General features: G+C 50.6%; 1 protein-coding gene across 4 annotated transcripts; it reads right to left on the reverse strand.

The window, feature by feature from the left end:
- Nucleotides 1–3,541: 3,541 nt before the first annotated feature.
- Nucleotides 3,542–14,077, reverse strand: LOC116880807 (cytochrome c-type heme lyase). 4 transcript variants are annotated; one of them, XM_032880207.1, is made up of 7 exons: nt 13,948–14,076; nt 13,248–13,391; nt 10,764–10,915; nt 8,061–8,209; nt 7,150–7,269; nt 4,340–4,426; nt 3,542–3,817 (listed from the first exon to the last, which is right to left on the reverse strand). In XM_032880207.1, exons 2-7 carry the CDS (start codon nt 13,357–13,359, stop codon nt 3,619–3,621), a joined length of 819 nt encoding a protein of 272 aa, XP_032736098.1. In that variant the 5' UTR covers nt 13,360–13,391; nt 13,948–14,076; the 3' UTR covers nt 3,542–3,618. The 4 variants fall into 4 exon arrangements, with proteins under 4 accessions (XP_032736098.1, XP_032736099.1, XP_032736101.1 ...); XM_032880208.1 differs by having other exon boundaries at nt 13,920–14,055; XM_032880210.1 differs by having other exon boundaries at nt 13,890–14,055.
- Between the last annotated feature and the right edge of the window lie 1,379 nt (nt 14,078–15,456).

Below are 15,456 nucleotides of genomic sequence, written 5' to 3' on the forward strand. Positions count from 1 at the left end.
CAGTTTCTCCAGCGCAACTCAAAAAGAATGCTGCGAGGCCATGAACGGAGCATGTTCTGGAGTTTTACAAATGTTTTCCCGACCCTTTCCAAGTTCAGGGAAATATTTTTTGTGATTCTCCTTCTGCATTTACACGGACTTGTCTTGTCTTTCACTTCATTAAAATGAAGTTAGTGGCTCTTGGAAAGCTGACATTCGATCACTCGCGCGGGGCTCGGTCACTGTAGGGATCAGCCAGCACAAGTTCTTCTTTCTTAAAAATAGCTTCAGGGAGCTGTCATTACATACCGTGGGGGTCGCCCATTTGCAGTTGCTGGTCAAGTCACCGAGGGCTCCAAGGAGCAATTTCAGAACATTTCGTCACCCCTGAGAGAAAGCCCTGCACCCTTGGCAGTCGAATCCCATTACCCTCTTGCCCTGGCAGCGGCTGCCGCTAACCTATGCTCTGCCTCTATAGCTTTGCCTGTTCTGGGCATCTCTATAAATGGAATCATACGGCGTGTGGCCCTCGGTCTTTGGCTTCCTTTGCTTAGCGTGATGTTTTCAAGATTCCTCCGGGTTGTAACGGGCCTTGGTGTGTCTTTCCTTTCTACGGGTGGGTAGGACTCTAGTCTAGTCCAGTGCTAGGTGGGTAGGACTCTAGTCTAGTACGGCTAGACTACCACTTATCTATTGGTTCGTCGGTTGATGAACATTTGGGTTATTTCTAAGCCAGCACATTTGACAGAAGGAAAGCGGTGGCTGGCTAGGAATCAGCCCAAGTGTAGGCCAAGTGAGTCTACTGATGTTCTTTCTGTGAAACCTTGTTCGAAGCAGGCTTTCGAACCACATTATTTTCCTTCGCTTGTGCATCCTCAGCCCCAAACATGGCACGACCCAGCCTGTGTGAATGTGAGGGAAGCAGGCCGCATGAACCCTAGCAATCTGGTGTGGAAGATCATCTGAGGAAGGTGAGTTTTCCAGATCTAAAGCGACTGTCCACATAACCCACCCGGCAAACGCCGAGAACCATCACACAACGAAGATTCTCTTCCGCCTTCCGCTGTCACGCTAGCCACCTGCTCCAGATTTGAAACCCTGGCATCAGAAAGGGGCCCCAGTGAAGGAAAAATACCGTAATGAAATGATGATTAAGTGTGGGATTTAAAAATCCATAGTGAGATAATCCTCCGGTGGGCAGCACAGTTTATTCTAAATGATTCATCGGATAAGGCTAAGCACGAGACTCTCTCCTAGGAACGGACAATGGAAGGGGATGGCAGGACACAGACCTGATGCTGAACTGGCCCAGTGAGCTTGCAGAGGCGGAAGCTTACTGTCCATGGTTGCGGGAGCCGCCCTCCTGCCCCACGTCACACCTAGTGGCCATCAACAAGCATTGTGAAGCTCCGGCAGCAGGTAGGAGCCGTCTGAGGATGCTGGAAGGAATCCACCCTCTCGGGACCAAGCTCACATCAGGCATGAAGGGAACAGCATGAGAGAGCTGGAATCGACCAGGCGTACACCCAACCTCGCACTGTAGTGAGGAGTCCCAGCAAGGGCTCTGAACTTGCACCCCCTGGACTACTGCAGGCTGTCTTTAAGTTGGAATTCCAGAACTTACCACCATTTCATTTACAGAGCATCCCTTGAAAGACCGAGTACCTCTCTGGTCAGGGCTGCCCCTTTCGCATTTCATATCCCCGGGACGCGGCAGAGGGCATAGCTCCCTAGACAACAGGGAACTGCTAGGAACGGTCCAGTTTAATACATGAGCCCAGTTCCAACCCCACCTTGTCCACCGATACCTGGCCTCATGACAGGAGTTTGTTCTGATTCTGAATGGGGCTAACGCCACAGAGAGAAGACTTAGCCTAAAATCCCGGACATCTGAAATGAATTCCAAGTTCTAAATGAGACTTCCTGTCAGAGCAGGGGAGTACTTACCCCCGGACATGAGCAAGCATGATCTGGCCCCCCAGGAGCTCCGAAACCCAGTAGGCTGTCTTCTCCAGGAGTGCTGGAAGGTGGAGCGACCGTTGACCTTGTCCTTGGCTTTGCTTGACAGTTTCCCGCGGGCCTGGTTCTTCTCAGGAACTAACTAGTCCGGCTCTTTAGAACCGCAGTGACCCGCCCATGGCTCAAGTTCCAGCTTCCAGTTACACCACTTTCCCATTATGATGCCCCATCCTATACTTATCCAGCAGCACTGAGCACCACCACCCCCGCCCCCCGCCAATATGGCAACAGTAATTCCTTTTCTCAGCCATTTGAACCATGATGAGAATGGCCGCCAGAAGGGAGACTACAGCCTGACTTCTGCAAAGATCATCTCTGTAGAAATGACTGCGACACGTAAAGTAACTCTTAAAGTCCAAACCTGTCAACTATCAGCTTTATTTTATTTTAAAATATACAAATATTTTGACATGTAGAAGAGCTTCAAGTTGTTGGATTTTGAAACCAGCACACAAAACTGACACAACAAAGAAATCGGTACCAACCGAATCACTCCAGACTGCCAGTTCCTTCTGCTAACCTAACGCTAGACTCCAAGGAAATCCAAATATTATTGACACTTAAGAAAAACCCCAACAGTCGTCGGGAACATGCTGCTGTAAGGAGAATAACCAGTTTATGAATCACTGGTAGAGAGAATTTCAACGGCAAACTTAGAGCTCTTTTAAAAAAGAAAATCTGCACCGAGAGAGCGAGTTGATACAAACACCGTGTATCTGGGAAAAATACTCTTCTTCTGAACCCTAACATTCAACAGAACGGAATCCCATTTTCGAGAGGGACCGTCCTGGTGCTGTGATGCACACCCAGCCTTCAAGGCTCCGGTGAGGCCAGTGGGGGCGGCAGGGGGGGGCGGGCTTCGGGCAGGAGGAGAAATGGGCTCACGCGTGGGGGAAACGGGTCAGGGGCCGTGGGCAATGAGACGCGCTTGCTGGGAGCTGCGGTTCGTAGCAGGATAGTGGGAATTAAAGTCCTTAAAAAGTGAAAACACAGATCTCAATGCACATGCATCCTCAAACCAAGGGGGAGTTGAACTATTCTAGAACAAAGTCCAGCCTGAGAAATTCTCACCGCTGAGAACTTGGAGCCAAGATGCGCCTCCATTTGCGGAGTCTGTTGCCGGCGGGTAGCTCTGCGTTTTCTTAAGGGCGCGCTACTCCTGCAGGGACAGCGAGACGCTGGTGACTTTTCCCAAAGCAGAACCACTTATCTGTGACGCACAGTGTTGGTGCGAACACCCGGCCGGCTGAGCTCCTCCGCAGAACACGGGCTTCCAGGTGTGCGTCTCACATACCCCAGAGAGACGGGAAGGGAAAAGCAACTCTCTTCACATGACAAACGTTCTCAGACGTTGTTCACTTTTCTAGATTAAATACACAGGCAATACCACGGCCGAAGGAGAAACCAAGGGACTGCTTCCCACTTAGGCCAAGTGGGAAGGAAGCCTGCAAGGACCCGCTAGAAACCGGGCAAACTAAAAACCAGAGAACACGGTGCGGGGCGGCCTCGCTCGCTTGCCGCCCCCCTTACATCACAAGAGCGATTCAGTTTGGGGAAATAGTTTAATGTATTGCTCGGAAAAAAATAGTTTCTATTTCCCCATCTCTGAAGAAGCAGCGGCTAGGACGTCCAGCGCCACCACGCGACCTTCATCCTGTCCCACACGGCCGACAGTGAGTCGAAGGCGGGCCGCACATCCAGGACGGTGAACTGGTAGTCCTGGTTGACCTCCCCGCCGTCGTAGTAGTCAATGACGTACCGCACTTCCGTCCCGCAGCGGTTGATGATCCAGTCGTGCCTGTCGAAAGGCAACTCGTACCTGAAATGAAACGTTTTCGAGTGTGAAATGCCTGTTCCCGGGCCCTGGACCCCCCCCGCTGGCCGGTGAGGCTCGGGGGGAAAACGGGGCCGCGGAACCGTGCGGAGCCCAGGTCAGGCGACGGCTCATCTGTCTGCAAAGGCAACGTGGTCAGTGGGGAAGAGCCCCAGGCCGGGGAGGTCACGGAGATGCTGCAGAGCTCCAAGTGCGAGCTGAGAACCGGCCTAGGTGGGAAGGAAAGGGGACCACTAAGTGCCCGGACGCGGAGAGACCACGGGAGGAGGGAAAGGGCAGTTCCAAGAACAAGGCAGGCAACTCAACTCAGGGCTACGACAATCAGACAGGAACGACGCACGACACCCAGAGAAGCCTGCCCACCGACGGCAAACTTGAGGGAGAGCAAGGACTCTCCGGCTGAGCGCCGGTTAACGTTCTGGAAGGTGGCCCCGCAGTCCTGAGACTGCTTGGCCTGGGTGTCACGAGTGGAGGACGGGCCGGGAACATTTCTGCAGCGCCACTCACCCCATCCAGGACCGAATTCTCGCCCTCGGTGAATACTCTTTCGCTTTACCTCCGAACCGGATCAATGATGGACCACAAGGACACTCCCTAGAAAGTCCCAAACAAGAAAAGCCTATTAAAATACTTCCTCTCCGTTGAGAAAGGTGGCACTGCCGTCTCTTAACAACACCGTTTTCTGCATGCATTTTACGTAATTTCATGTTGACAGAGTGAGGGAACTTTCTGGACAACTCAAAGAAATATCCCTATTCAGTAAAAATGCTGCTCTTTGCTCCTGGATCGAGTGCATTCCACCCCTCCCCGGCATTCCGAGCATCTGCGGTCTACCCAGGAGGCAGAAGTGCACTTCGCGTCTGCTGGGGGATAGAGGCGTATTCTCAGGGGAAAAAAAGAAAACAAATGTGAAGTACTGAGCATCACACCCTGCAGCTGGATGTTTTAAAACAAATAAATGAAAATCTTCTACTTTTTTTTCATTTGAAACCAATGAACAAGGCTTCATGAAGAAAAATGCTGCAAGAATCCCTAAGAACAAATGAAATTCGTGCCGCACCGGCTCTTTTAGTAAGTAAATACGGGACAGGGGCCGATCGCGTCAGCTGCTGTCACGGTTAGGACAGACTTCTGCGTTGCCCGGCCTAAGGACGTGGGCAGGAGAGAACAGGCCCGACGGTGCCTGAGCCCTACGTGAGGCCCATCGGAGTCACTTTGCTTCCTGCTTTATCAACGACTCACTAGCATCTCTTCTCAAGAGGGTCCCGGGAAGCTGCAGCAGGTGTCTTTAAAAGGCTGACCTAATTTTGAGGGACCCTGGAAAACGACTAGAAGGGGGGCTGAAAACTGTCAAAGTGGCATGTCCTCGTCTGTCTGCTCTGCTCTGTCCCGTTACAAGTGGTTGGCAGGGGCTGTCGCTCGGGCACACGTTCCCACCCTGGCAGCTCACATCACTAGCGAGCTAGAGGGAGGACAGATCGGAGTCGGGCTGCTCCCGCGTTACCGAGAAGGGAGTCCTGCTTGCTGCGGCATTCCCTCCTCACAAGGACCCCTTTTGGGCTTGGTGCCTGGCCACCGACACCCAGCAAGTGCTACTAATGAAACTCAGAGTCCAAGTGTTTAAAAAAAACAACAGGACATCTACACCAAATCGTTCCGTGGACTTTTGCCAAGAAGTTAACCACATTTTATCATAAATTTAGTTTTTTAAAGATTTTACTTATTTGACAGAGAAAGACACAGCAAAAGAGGGACTACATGCAGGGGGAGTGGGAGAGGGAAAAGCAGGCTTCCTGCCGAGCAGGGAACCTGATGCGGGGCTCAAACCCAAGACCCTGGGATCATGACCTGAGCTGAAGGCAGAGGCTTAACCCACCGAGTCACTGAGGTGGCCCTATTTTTATTTTTAAAGATTTTATTCATTTACTTGAGAGAGCAAGTACCACCAGGGGGAGGAGCCGAGGGAGAGGGAGCAGACTCCCTACTGAGCAGGGAGCCGGATGTGGGGCTCCATCCTGGGACTCCACCATCATGACCTGAGCCGAAGGCCGACGTTTAACCAACTGAGCTACCCAGGCGCCTCCTATCAGGAAGTTAAAATGTAATCCGCCTGTGATAATATAATCTGGCTATTTGTGCTGACATTCCCCACCCCTTCTCAAAGTGGCCTCCTCAAACCAGGAGCATCTATGTTGTTCTGGAAATGTCAAGTTTGGGCCTCAGCCCAGATCTACTGAATCAGAAACCCTGGGGTGGGGGCCCGGCACTCAGTGTTTCAGTAAACCCGGAGGCGAGGCCGACGCAGCTCAAGTGCAAGGACCACCGCTCGAACAGACTGACGGCCCATCGCTGCCGACACACTCTGCTGCATTCACCGAGGCCCTCCAAGAAGGCCCGCGGGCTAAGACTACTCTTGATGTTTAATCCTACTGGGGAGTCAGTACCGCTAAGGGAACAGAACTGGTTTTCTCCTCAGCCCTGGGGCGGAGAGCACTGTGCCATCTCCCATCCCACATGCGGCGCCTTCGATGCACCGCAGGATTCCTCCCACTGAGAGGTGCACTGCACGTCCACGGTCCCTCCCCTCGAACCTGGGCAGGCTTGCGGGACAGCTGAAGCCAGGTCATCAAGAGAGATGCAGCTTCCCTGGAGCTTTCTGGAATTCTAGCCCTGGCAACCCAGCCACCATGGTGTGAGGAAGCCGAAGCAGCCACAGTGAGAGGCTGGGGGAAGGCGTCCTGGCAGATAGCTGGCACCAATCAGCAGACGAGCGAACCGTCCAGCCTTCAGAGGATTCCAGCCCTCTGCTGCCAAGCCGTCCCTGATCAGAAGCTGGATGAGGCCCGAGCCACTGGAAGCAGAGACAAGCCATCCGTGCTCTGTACCTTCTGCACTTGGAACCCACCGAATCCACGAGCACGATGAAATGCTTGCCTCTCACATAGCTGCGTGGGAGCGGTCTACCCCACCAGTCACTGAAGCGGGCCTGCTGCCCAAAACGCTGTATGAGAGGGATGCCGGGGGCTCCGTCAGTTACGCCGCTGCCTTCGGCTCGGGTCATGATCAGGATCCTGGGATCGAGCCCCACATCGGGCTCCCTGCTCAGCGGGGAACCTGCTTCTCTCTCTGCCTCTGCCTGCCACTCTGCCTGCTCGTGTGCTCTGACAAATGAATAAAATCTTTTAAAAATAACTAACTAAATAAAATGTATTAGAGTAACGTTGTTTGAATAAAAGGTTTAAACTCTAGAAAGCAGAGATGAAGTAAGAAAGATGCTGGAAGGATGGTTTTTTTTAGAAGATCTCAAACACACTTACGCAGCATGAAGGGCTTCCCACTTCAAAATCTCCTTCCAAGCTTGCTCGTTATTCTGATTGTGAATTCTGATGATGTTATACATATCTTTCTGACTAATATCATCATCCTTCCACTTCCACCTAGGAAAGAATGTCTGGTAAAACCTAATAAAACCTTACTGAGAATGCCATAAAACCAACCCACATATTCATTTCACCAAGTGACCAAAAACCACTCACCCATGTATCAAGGAACCGTAAGATGACACTTTTTCAGTCAGTACCACTGATTAGTGATTGCTCAGCTTTTTCTAAGTATTTTATGTAACTGTATTTTTAAAAACGGCTACTGGCTATGATGGGTTAATCTTCTGTGTCAACTTGACTAGGCCGTAGAGGGGTAGGTATTTGGTCAAACGTTATTCTGGGTGTGTCTGAGGGTGTTGTGGACGAGAGTAACACTGAAACGGGGAAAACGGAGGGCTCTCCGAGGCGTGGGCGGCCTCATCTGATCAGCTGAAGCTCTAAACAAAACAGGAATGAACCTCCCGCGCGAGAGAACTCTGCCTGCCTGATTGCCTTCCAGCCGGGGCCCTGGTTTCTCCTGCCTCTGGATGGGAATGAAAACATCAGTTCCTCCTGGGTCGCCAGGTTGACTGCAGACCGTGGGACTTCTCAGCCTCCATAATTACGTGAGTCGATTCCTTAAAATAAATCTCTTTCTATGTATAAGGACACACACATCCTCTTAGTTGTGTTTCTCTGGAGAATCCCAGCTGATACACTGGCCTTGCATTTAAATTCTTTTAAGTCTGAAAAATCAGTTGAATATTATATACTGATGGGCGTTTGGGGATGAAAACGTCTTTAACATTTAATTCTTGGATGAATTTGATGAGCAAATTTATACCCTCGGTAAGACGCTCACTCACCCTTTCCGTAACATGGCATTCCAGAACATCTGTTCGGAAGGATACACCCAGTTTTTCTCCGAATCTGCTCTCGGAATGGACGACTCCTCTCTCACAGTAGACAGTGCAAACGGCTGATCGGGGGCTGGCATCTGATTGGGCGGTGGCATCTAAAGAAATTAAGCAGATTTTTTAAAATGTTGGAAACAGGACATAAAGTAGAAACAAACAATACTAATCAACGACTTTCTGGAAAGCAGTGCATCACACACAGGGTACAGGTCCCGATGACGCCAGTGACGGCAAAAGTTCAGCTCTCCCAGATAACCTGGCCGCTTTGAAGAGCCAGAGTTCCAAAGTTTCTCCTTCTTGTTGAAGTTCTCACAGATGGTAAATTCACACTGTGCTTAAGTTTTCTGTCTCTTTCTCCCCAAGGATTAAGAAGTAAAAACTAATACCGTGACTGCCGACGTTTCTGTAAACACTTCTACGATGAGCTTTTCAAAAATGACTGTTCACTCTTCTGAGGGAAAGCATCATAAAGTATAGGTGCGCCCCCACTTTCTTTTTAGATATTCTTTACCTTTTAGGCTCCGGCTGATGCTTTCAGTCTCTGGGCTGAATGCAAGACAGATGAGCAGCGACACCGCACCGGTGGACTGGAAGGGGGGCAAGAACCCTTCCTCCCAGACACCAGGGGCAGCAACACTGTTGTGCGAACACATTCCCTGGACCAGAGTTCTCACCCCAGGCCTTGACGCCATTTGGGGATGGACAACTTTCAGTGATGGGGGTGTGTTCTGAGCACTGTAGGATTTTCAGCAACCTCCCCGGTCGCTACCATATAGTATCCCTCCTCCCAGGCTGTGACAACCCATGTCCTCCCAGGGGCAAAATCATCCCTGGCTGAGAACCCCGGGTCTAGAGCTTCTTCTGTGTTTCCCGGTTGAAGATCTAGCAGATGCCTGTTTACTATTAAGTCACGCTATGGCCCCAGCTCGAATGGTGGCAGCGGGAGAACTGGGTATGCCAGGCGCCACAGCGAGCACGTGACCTGCATCGTCACCACAGGGGGCTGACGGACAGGTCAGAGGCAGCTGGGATTCAATGGGGGCCGCCGCTTCCCCGCTGAGCGATGTGGGGCGAACTGCACCCTCGCTCATTCTCGGTGGCTTCAGCTCTGAACATGGGGACATTAACACCCCTGGCTTCCGACGGGCATGAGGATAACTGGAGAGTGTGTGGAGCCCAGTGCAAGGGCTACAGATAACTCCAGAAGCAATGCTGGCTAGTATTCATTAATATTCTTGCTACAGGTAACAATCCCATGAGTAAGAGTCTAGGTCTGTGGGATTCCAAAAGGCCCATGTTCTGACCCACTAGGCTATGAGAGATTATCTAGAACAGTAGTCCTACGGTGGCACTTCCGGCAATGTCTGGAGACACATTAGGTGGTCGGGACTGAGGAAAGAGGGAATCATGGCATTTGCGGGTGACGACCACGGATGCTGCTAATATCCTGCAGAGCACAGGACAGTGCCCCACCTCACGGAACTGCCCAGCCTCGAATCTCAACAGTGCTAAAGGTGGGGAGACCCTGATCTCGTCCGTCAACACAACAGTTTCCTTATAGCTTGGCAAGGTCATTACTGACTGTTGCGGCTGAATGTTTGTGTCCCTCCAAATTTACTGAAACTGCCAACACCTTCCAATAGGACTTCTCGGCCTCTGGAACTTTGAGAATGGCATGTCTGTTGTTTACAAACCACCCAGCTGATGGTACTGTTGTATGTGTGTGTGCATGCATGTACATATATATATATAACATGTATGTATGTTGTCATACACAAACACAATCCCACCGCCCTTCTCTTCCAGACTAAGTATATCTGGTTCCTTCAAATGTTAGCCAAGGATTCTAAATACTTCACATAACCCTGGCCTTTTTTTTTTTTAAAGATTCTATTTATTTATTTGACAGAAAGAGACAGTGAGAGAGGGAATACAAGCATGGGGAGTGAGAGAGGGAGAAGTACACTTCCAGCTGAGCAGAGAGCCTGACGCGGGGCTCGATCCCAGGACCCTGGGATCATGAACTGAGCCAAAAGCAGACACTTAACGACTGAGCCACCCAGGCGCCCCAACTCTGGCCTTCAAAGAACCCTGTTCTGGCCTTCCAGGGTACAGATCTGAACATGTCTGTCTCTCCATTAAAATGGGTTCCCTACACTATCACAAAACATGCTGAGGTCATGCTTGTCTCGTCTTTGCTTTCTCAGTGGCATTCCACTGGTGGCCGCCACTTGACGCTGTGCCACAGCAGTGACTCTCACACAGGCTGGCACCTGGCTGTGCCAGCAAACAGAGCCCTAACCAGGCATCGTGCCTGTGAGGTTTCCCAGGACCAGAAATACCTTTACCCAGTGCAGCAGAACCCCTAACGGCACTTCCCTGCCTTCTATTATCCCTAAAGGAAAATCCCTTTGCGGTGGCTTCTTTCCAGTCAACCTATTCTGGCACTTCGTGATCAGTGTTTCCTTTACGAGGCACTCTCTGCAGCTACGATTAGTGATGCGTTCAGGAGTTTCAATGTGGACGGAATATCAGACTTCTTTATTTTAAAAGGAAAGAAGAATGAATCCTAGCAGTCGGCAGTCTGCCTTGGGAGGCCATAAAAACATCTCCGCAGAAAAAGTTCCGGAAGAGGGGCTAAGTGTGAATTACCAGATTAGAAGGATCTAGGTTCTCCTTATTCTTAGCCACAGCGCCCGTCACAGGACATTCCACATACTCGTACGCACGATCCTGGTGGGCAGGCACGGCGTTCGTTTTGTTCTCACAAGCAGGTTTAGATGGCTCTGCGCTCACTGGACAGCCTGAAATAAATCAAGTCAAAAACAGTGTCACCACAAAGGCAGGACATTTGGCGCTCTCAGTCCCGGCCCTGAAGAGCCGGCTTTCTGACCAGTGGTCACCGTCAAAGGCAAAGCCAGCTTCCTCCTGTTCCACGCTGCCGAGGGCTAAACCAGCTAACATTCTAATACCCTATAGACCAGGGGAAGATTCTATAAATTTACTTTCCCCTTGAAAGAGAAATGGGTACCCATTCCCTTATCATGTCATGCCTGTAGCAAAACTAAACCAAAACCAAACAAACAAAAAAACCCCAACATTTGCAAGAGAAATGTACTGTTCATTGCACGGTTTTAGCGATGGGCGAGAAGGTACCCGTGTGGGTCCCTGGCAGCGAGCTGTCACCGAACAGACTAAGCAGAGGCCCAGCCATGCTTTACTGGGTCTCCCTGACTTTCAATTCAGAGTCCAGACAAGGCCCGGCCTGACCAGGACACAGGACGCCGGGCTTACCAACACCCTCCCCCAGGAACTGGAGACGGGAGATGGAATTGAGCAGAGGAGCCTTCAAAAAGGCTCCCGGAGAGAAGTCTGGATGGCGCCCTGCTTGTGCTTTGCTCCAGGACAGAAACAAGGCACAGAAAACTACCCCTTGATTCCGTTCTATTCCCCATCAGTGAATAGCAAGCATTTAGCAAGGAAAGGCACATATTAAAGAAAATGGTCCATCGTCCATGTGGGACCCAGCTGCCACTTAAGAGGGAAGGTGTGAAGCTACAAGGGCCCAGCACGAGGGGCAGCTGACACCCAAGAATCCAGGGTGCTCCTGGAAGCAAGTGTGGGGACTGAGAAACAGGTCTTCCGCTATTGAGAAGGGGCAGGCACCGGGAGAGCCATGACCCAGAAGACAGCTGCCCAAGTAAGGGATCCTTGCGTTAGGCAGCAGCAGTGACACCAAGAATGTGCTAGATGCCCATACACACCAAAGACAAATTTCTATTCACTTCCATTCCTCCGTTCTTCCTCGCTGACCCTCATTCCCTAGGAACCTGTACGGCTATCTGCTTGAAGGGTGAAGGGACTTTTCCACCAGCTTTCCACTCCACCATTCAAAATGCCCATCTCTCCAGGACCACTGATCCCAGCTGGGTGTGAGAAAATACTGTTACATTTTCCATATAACCATGAGCCCCATTAGTCGCCTACAAATATCCATATTCTTTACTTTTGCAAACAAATCTGACTGACAGCACTTCTGGATACATAGTAAATGAAATCAAACCACATTCAGGGCTCTATGATCTATCCCGGGACACTCAGCACAGATACACAACCGCTCTGTCCAACTCTGTCTCCATTCTTCCTGTACAGAGGGAACCCTGGAAGAGCACTGGGTCTGTCCTTGTCCAAGGTCACAGTTTTTGCTGGCTTTGCCACTTACTAACCATGTGGTTTTAAGTTTCGTGAATATAAAATAGAAAACCTAACCAAACTGGAGGACGAGGATGAGAATGCGTACTCTACCAGGCAAAAGATTTCTGTGTTCTATGCACTGCTGTCTCTCGGTGCAGAAACAAAACCAGCCGGTGCTTGGCACAGAGTGGGCAGTGGGTAAATTCTTGCTGAATGACCAAGGGAATCAAAGACTACAACACAAGAAAGTGTTTTTCAGGTCATACTTTTATATAAAGCATCTAAAGCAAATGTGGACCAGTGAGGAATGAAAGACAGCTTTTCCATTCTCGCCTCTGCAGCTAAGGAAACAGCAGGAAGGCCATAAGCGATGACTTACTTTTACAAAGATGAATAATGCACCGGGTGTAAAGTTGCCTTAACAGATAAAGACAGATCTAGACCAAGGTTTTTCAACCTTGGCACTGCTAATATTTGGGGCCAGGAGATCTTTGTTGCAGAGGTACATTGTGCACTACAGGATGTTTACCAGAGCTCCTGGTTTCTACTTGCTGGATGCACCAGCTCCTCTCAGTTTTGACCAACAAAAATGTTTCCAGACATTTCCGAATGTCTGCCCCTGGGGGGGATGGGCGTGGCCACCCAGGTTGAGAACCTCTGATTGCAAACTTTAAGGGGTAAGGGCTAATGTATGAAGCCACCACTCCACTCTCGTGCACTGTTTTAATTATCACAACAGCCCTGTGAAATATTATTATATCCTCACCTTTCAGATGGCAGGTTATGACTTAGAAAAGTAACTTGTTTATAGTCACATACCTTGAAAGTAGCACCATAAGGACAGAACTCACTTTGCCCCACTAGCGTGCTGTGCTGCCTCTTCCTTAAAACCCTTTTGAGAATTCTTTTTTGTTTTTATTTGCTAGACAAAGGGTCAATTACCTTTCATTTTCCCTTCATGCATGGGACATCCGGAAGGCGGAGATGCTGTCTGATGATCTGAAGCATTTGAGGTCTGAACGGCAACAGCAGGGGTAGATGCAGACAAACCCATGGCTGGAACCAACGTGCTGAATCCAAATAATTCTAAACTCAATCGTGCCAAAGCAGAAAGACAGGTTAATGCTGATGCCTGGGCCCCGACAACTCCCTCGGTCTTCTTAATCTGTCCAACCCTCCTTAATCTACCCAACGGCCGTCTTTCCTCGTCATTCTGATGTAAATCTACAGGGCAGGGTATCCACTTCGAGAGACAGCTTTAATGTATTATAACCCCTTTGGGAACTATCAGTGTGAAATCTAAACCACACCATTCTTTAGAGTCACGTTTCTAAGATGCGCGGATTTTCCGGGTGAGGTGATGGGGTCCCCGAAAAACTATGTCACGAATAGAAAGTGTGGGTCTGGGGAACAGGGAGCCCTAAACGTGGTGACCCAGAGACTAAACCCTCAGACCCAGGCTTAGAAAAGAATTGGGAATCAGGGCAGGGTACCGCGCGAAAACGAATTCGAGGAAGGAAGGAAAGGACCTCCGAGGGGGAAACGCGGCCAAAGTTGTCTTCACACGGTCCCTCCGCGTCCCACCTGTTCCAGTCCCGGGACCCCGAAACCCACCGACCTCAGCCAGCCTCCTCCTCCGCACCTGACTCCTGTCCCGAACCGCTCCGAGGAGCCGGCTTCGCCTCTAACCGCCAAACCGTGGTCGCCTTCTCCTCTCTCGGTCACCGCTATCGTCGCGGTCACCGCCGGCGCCCTAGTGCACCGCTACTTCCTTTTCCGAAGGCGGGACTTCCGGGCGCACAGGAGGCGGGGCGTGGACTGAAAAGGAAGGGCTTCCGTCCAGCCCGAAGAAGTGGGCCCGCCCCCTCCCGCCTCGACCTATAAGTGCGAGTGCCGGTCCCTGGCCCCGCCCCTCCAAGCCAGCGCGGGCAGGGAGTGTTTGGGCTGAGCCCGAGACTTCCACAGAACGAGGCTGTCCACTCTGGCTCTTTTAAGCCATAGAAGGGTTGCTTTGGAGGTGTTAGTTTTAAAAGTCTTTATCTTTTAAGCTGTATCCCATCAGCTTTACTTATAGCAATGACTCAAGTACTATCAGTAGGTGTCCAGAACTGTGGCCCACTCTGGAGATCCCAAAATGAACAAATCAAGGATCCGGCTCCCAAGGCCTTCTTAACTGGGTGTGCGGACTTGAAGGTCTGTATTTTCACTTACCTCTAACAGAAATCTAGTATTTTTTCCACCAGGAATGCAGGCAACAAATCCTAGTAGTGTTAGCAATATGCAGTACTAATAGAAATCACAGAGAAATTGTCACAAATGATGGTTGTTTCTGTCTTAAGATAATTTTATCTTGTTAAGTGTTACTAAGAAGCATATGCCTTTCTGTATCTGTGATACCCTGTGATGGAACTGTGAAGCATGCCCAGATGGCCCTTTAGGACCTGCACGCCATCTCCAGGGTGCTGGGGGCTGTTAGCCGCTGACACCGCTGAGTCTCTCCCCAGGAATTGTCCTCTGCCAAAGAGAACTGCATCAGGCAAAATCAATCCCCTCCCTGAGCACAGGCTGCTGCCTCCAAATGGCCTCTGCAAGGGCGCATAACCCCCGGGCCCTCGACTCAAGGAGGTCACCTCAGAAGGGCCCTCCCAGTGTCAGTGGCTGAGACTTCCACGGTGACTGCATCACAGTTTGACTTCTCCCGTTGCCTAGACCTCCCGTCACTCTCATTGCTGTGTATGAGAGCACTGTGCTGCACATTTCTTGGAGTCTCAACCATTTTAATAAGTTTAATTATTAATTATTATTTAGATTTGGTGAGGTCAACGAATCAGGAAACAACTGCCATTGAATAAACAGTTGATTATACTCACAGATCCCAAGAGAGGGGTATACATCACACGGTGGGGTGCCACACGCAGGGGCCCTGGAGTCCATGAGCCAGCGGGCGAGGGGGAAGAAACAGGAGAGGCAGGCTCTGGGGCAGGTGCACAGCGTATAGTGGTTCAGAGTATGAGAGCCCAACATGGGAGGTGGTTGGCAAGTGCGGACTTAGCTGCTCAAAAAAGGGAACGGACCAGCCACTAGGCAGGGCCTTCAAACTGGATCAAGACAGCATTTTAAAATCTATGTTATATCAGTGTATATCTCCTGG

Source organism: Lontra canadensis, unplaced genomic scaffold (assembly GCF_010015895.1).
Source record: "Lontra canadensis isolate GAN:19392208 unplaced genomic scaffold, GSC_riverotter_1.0 scaffold68, whole genome shotgun sequence".
NCBI classification, from domain to species: Eukaryota; Metazoa; Chordata; class Mammalia; order Carnivora; family Mustelidae; genus Lontra; species Lontra canadensis.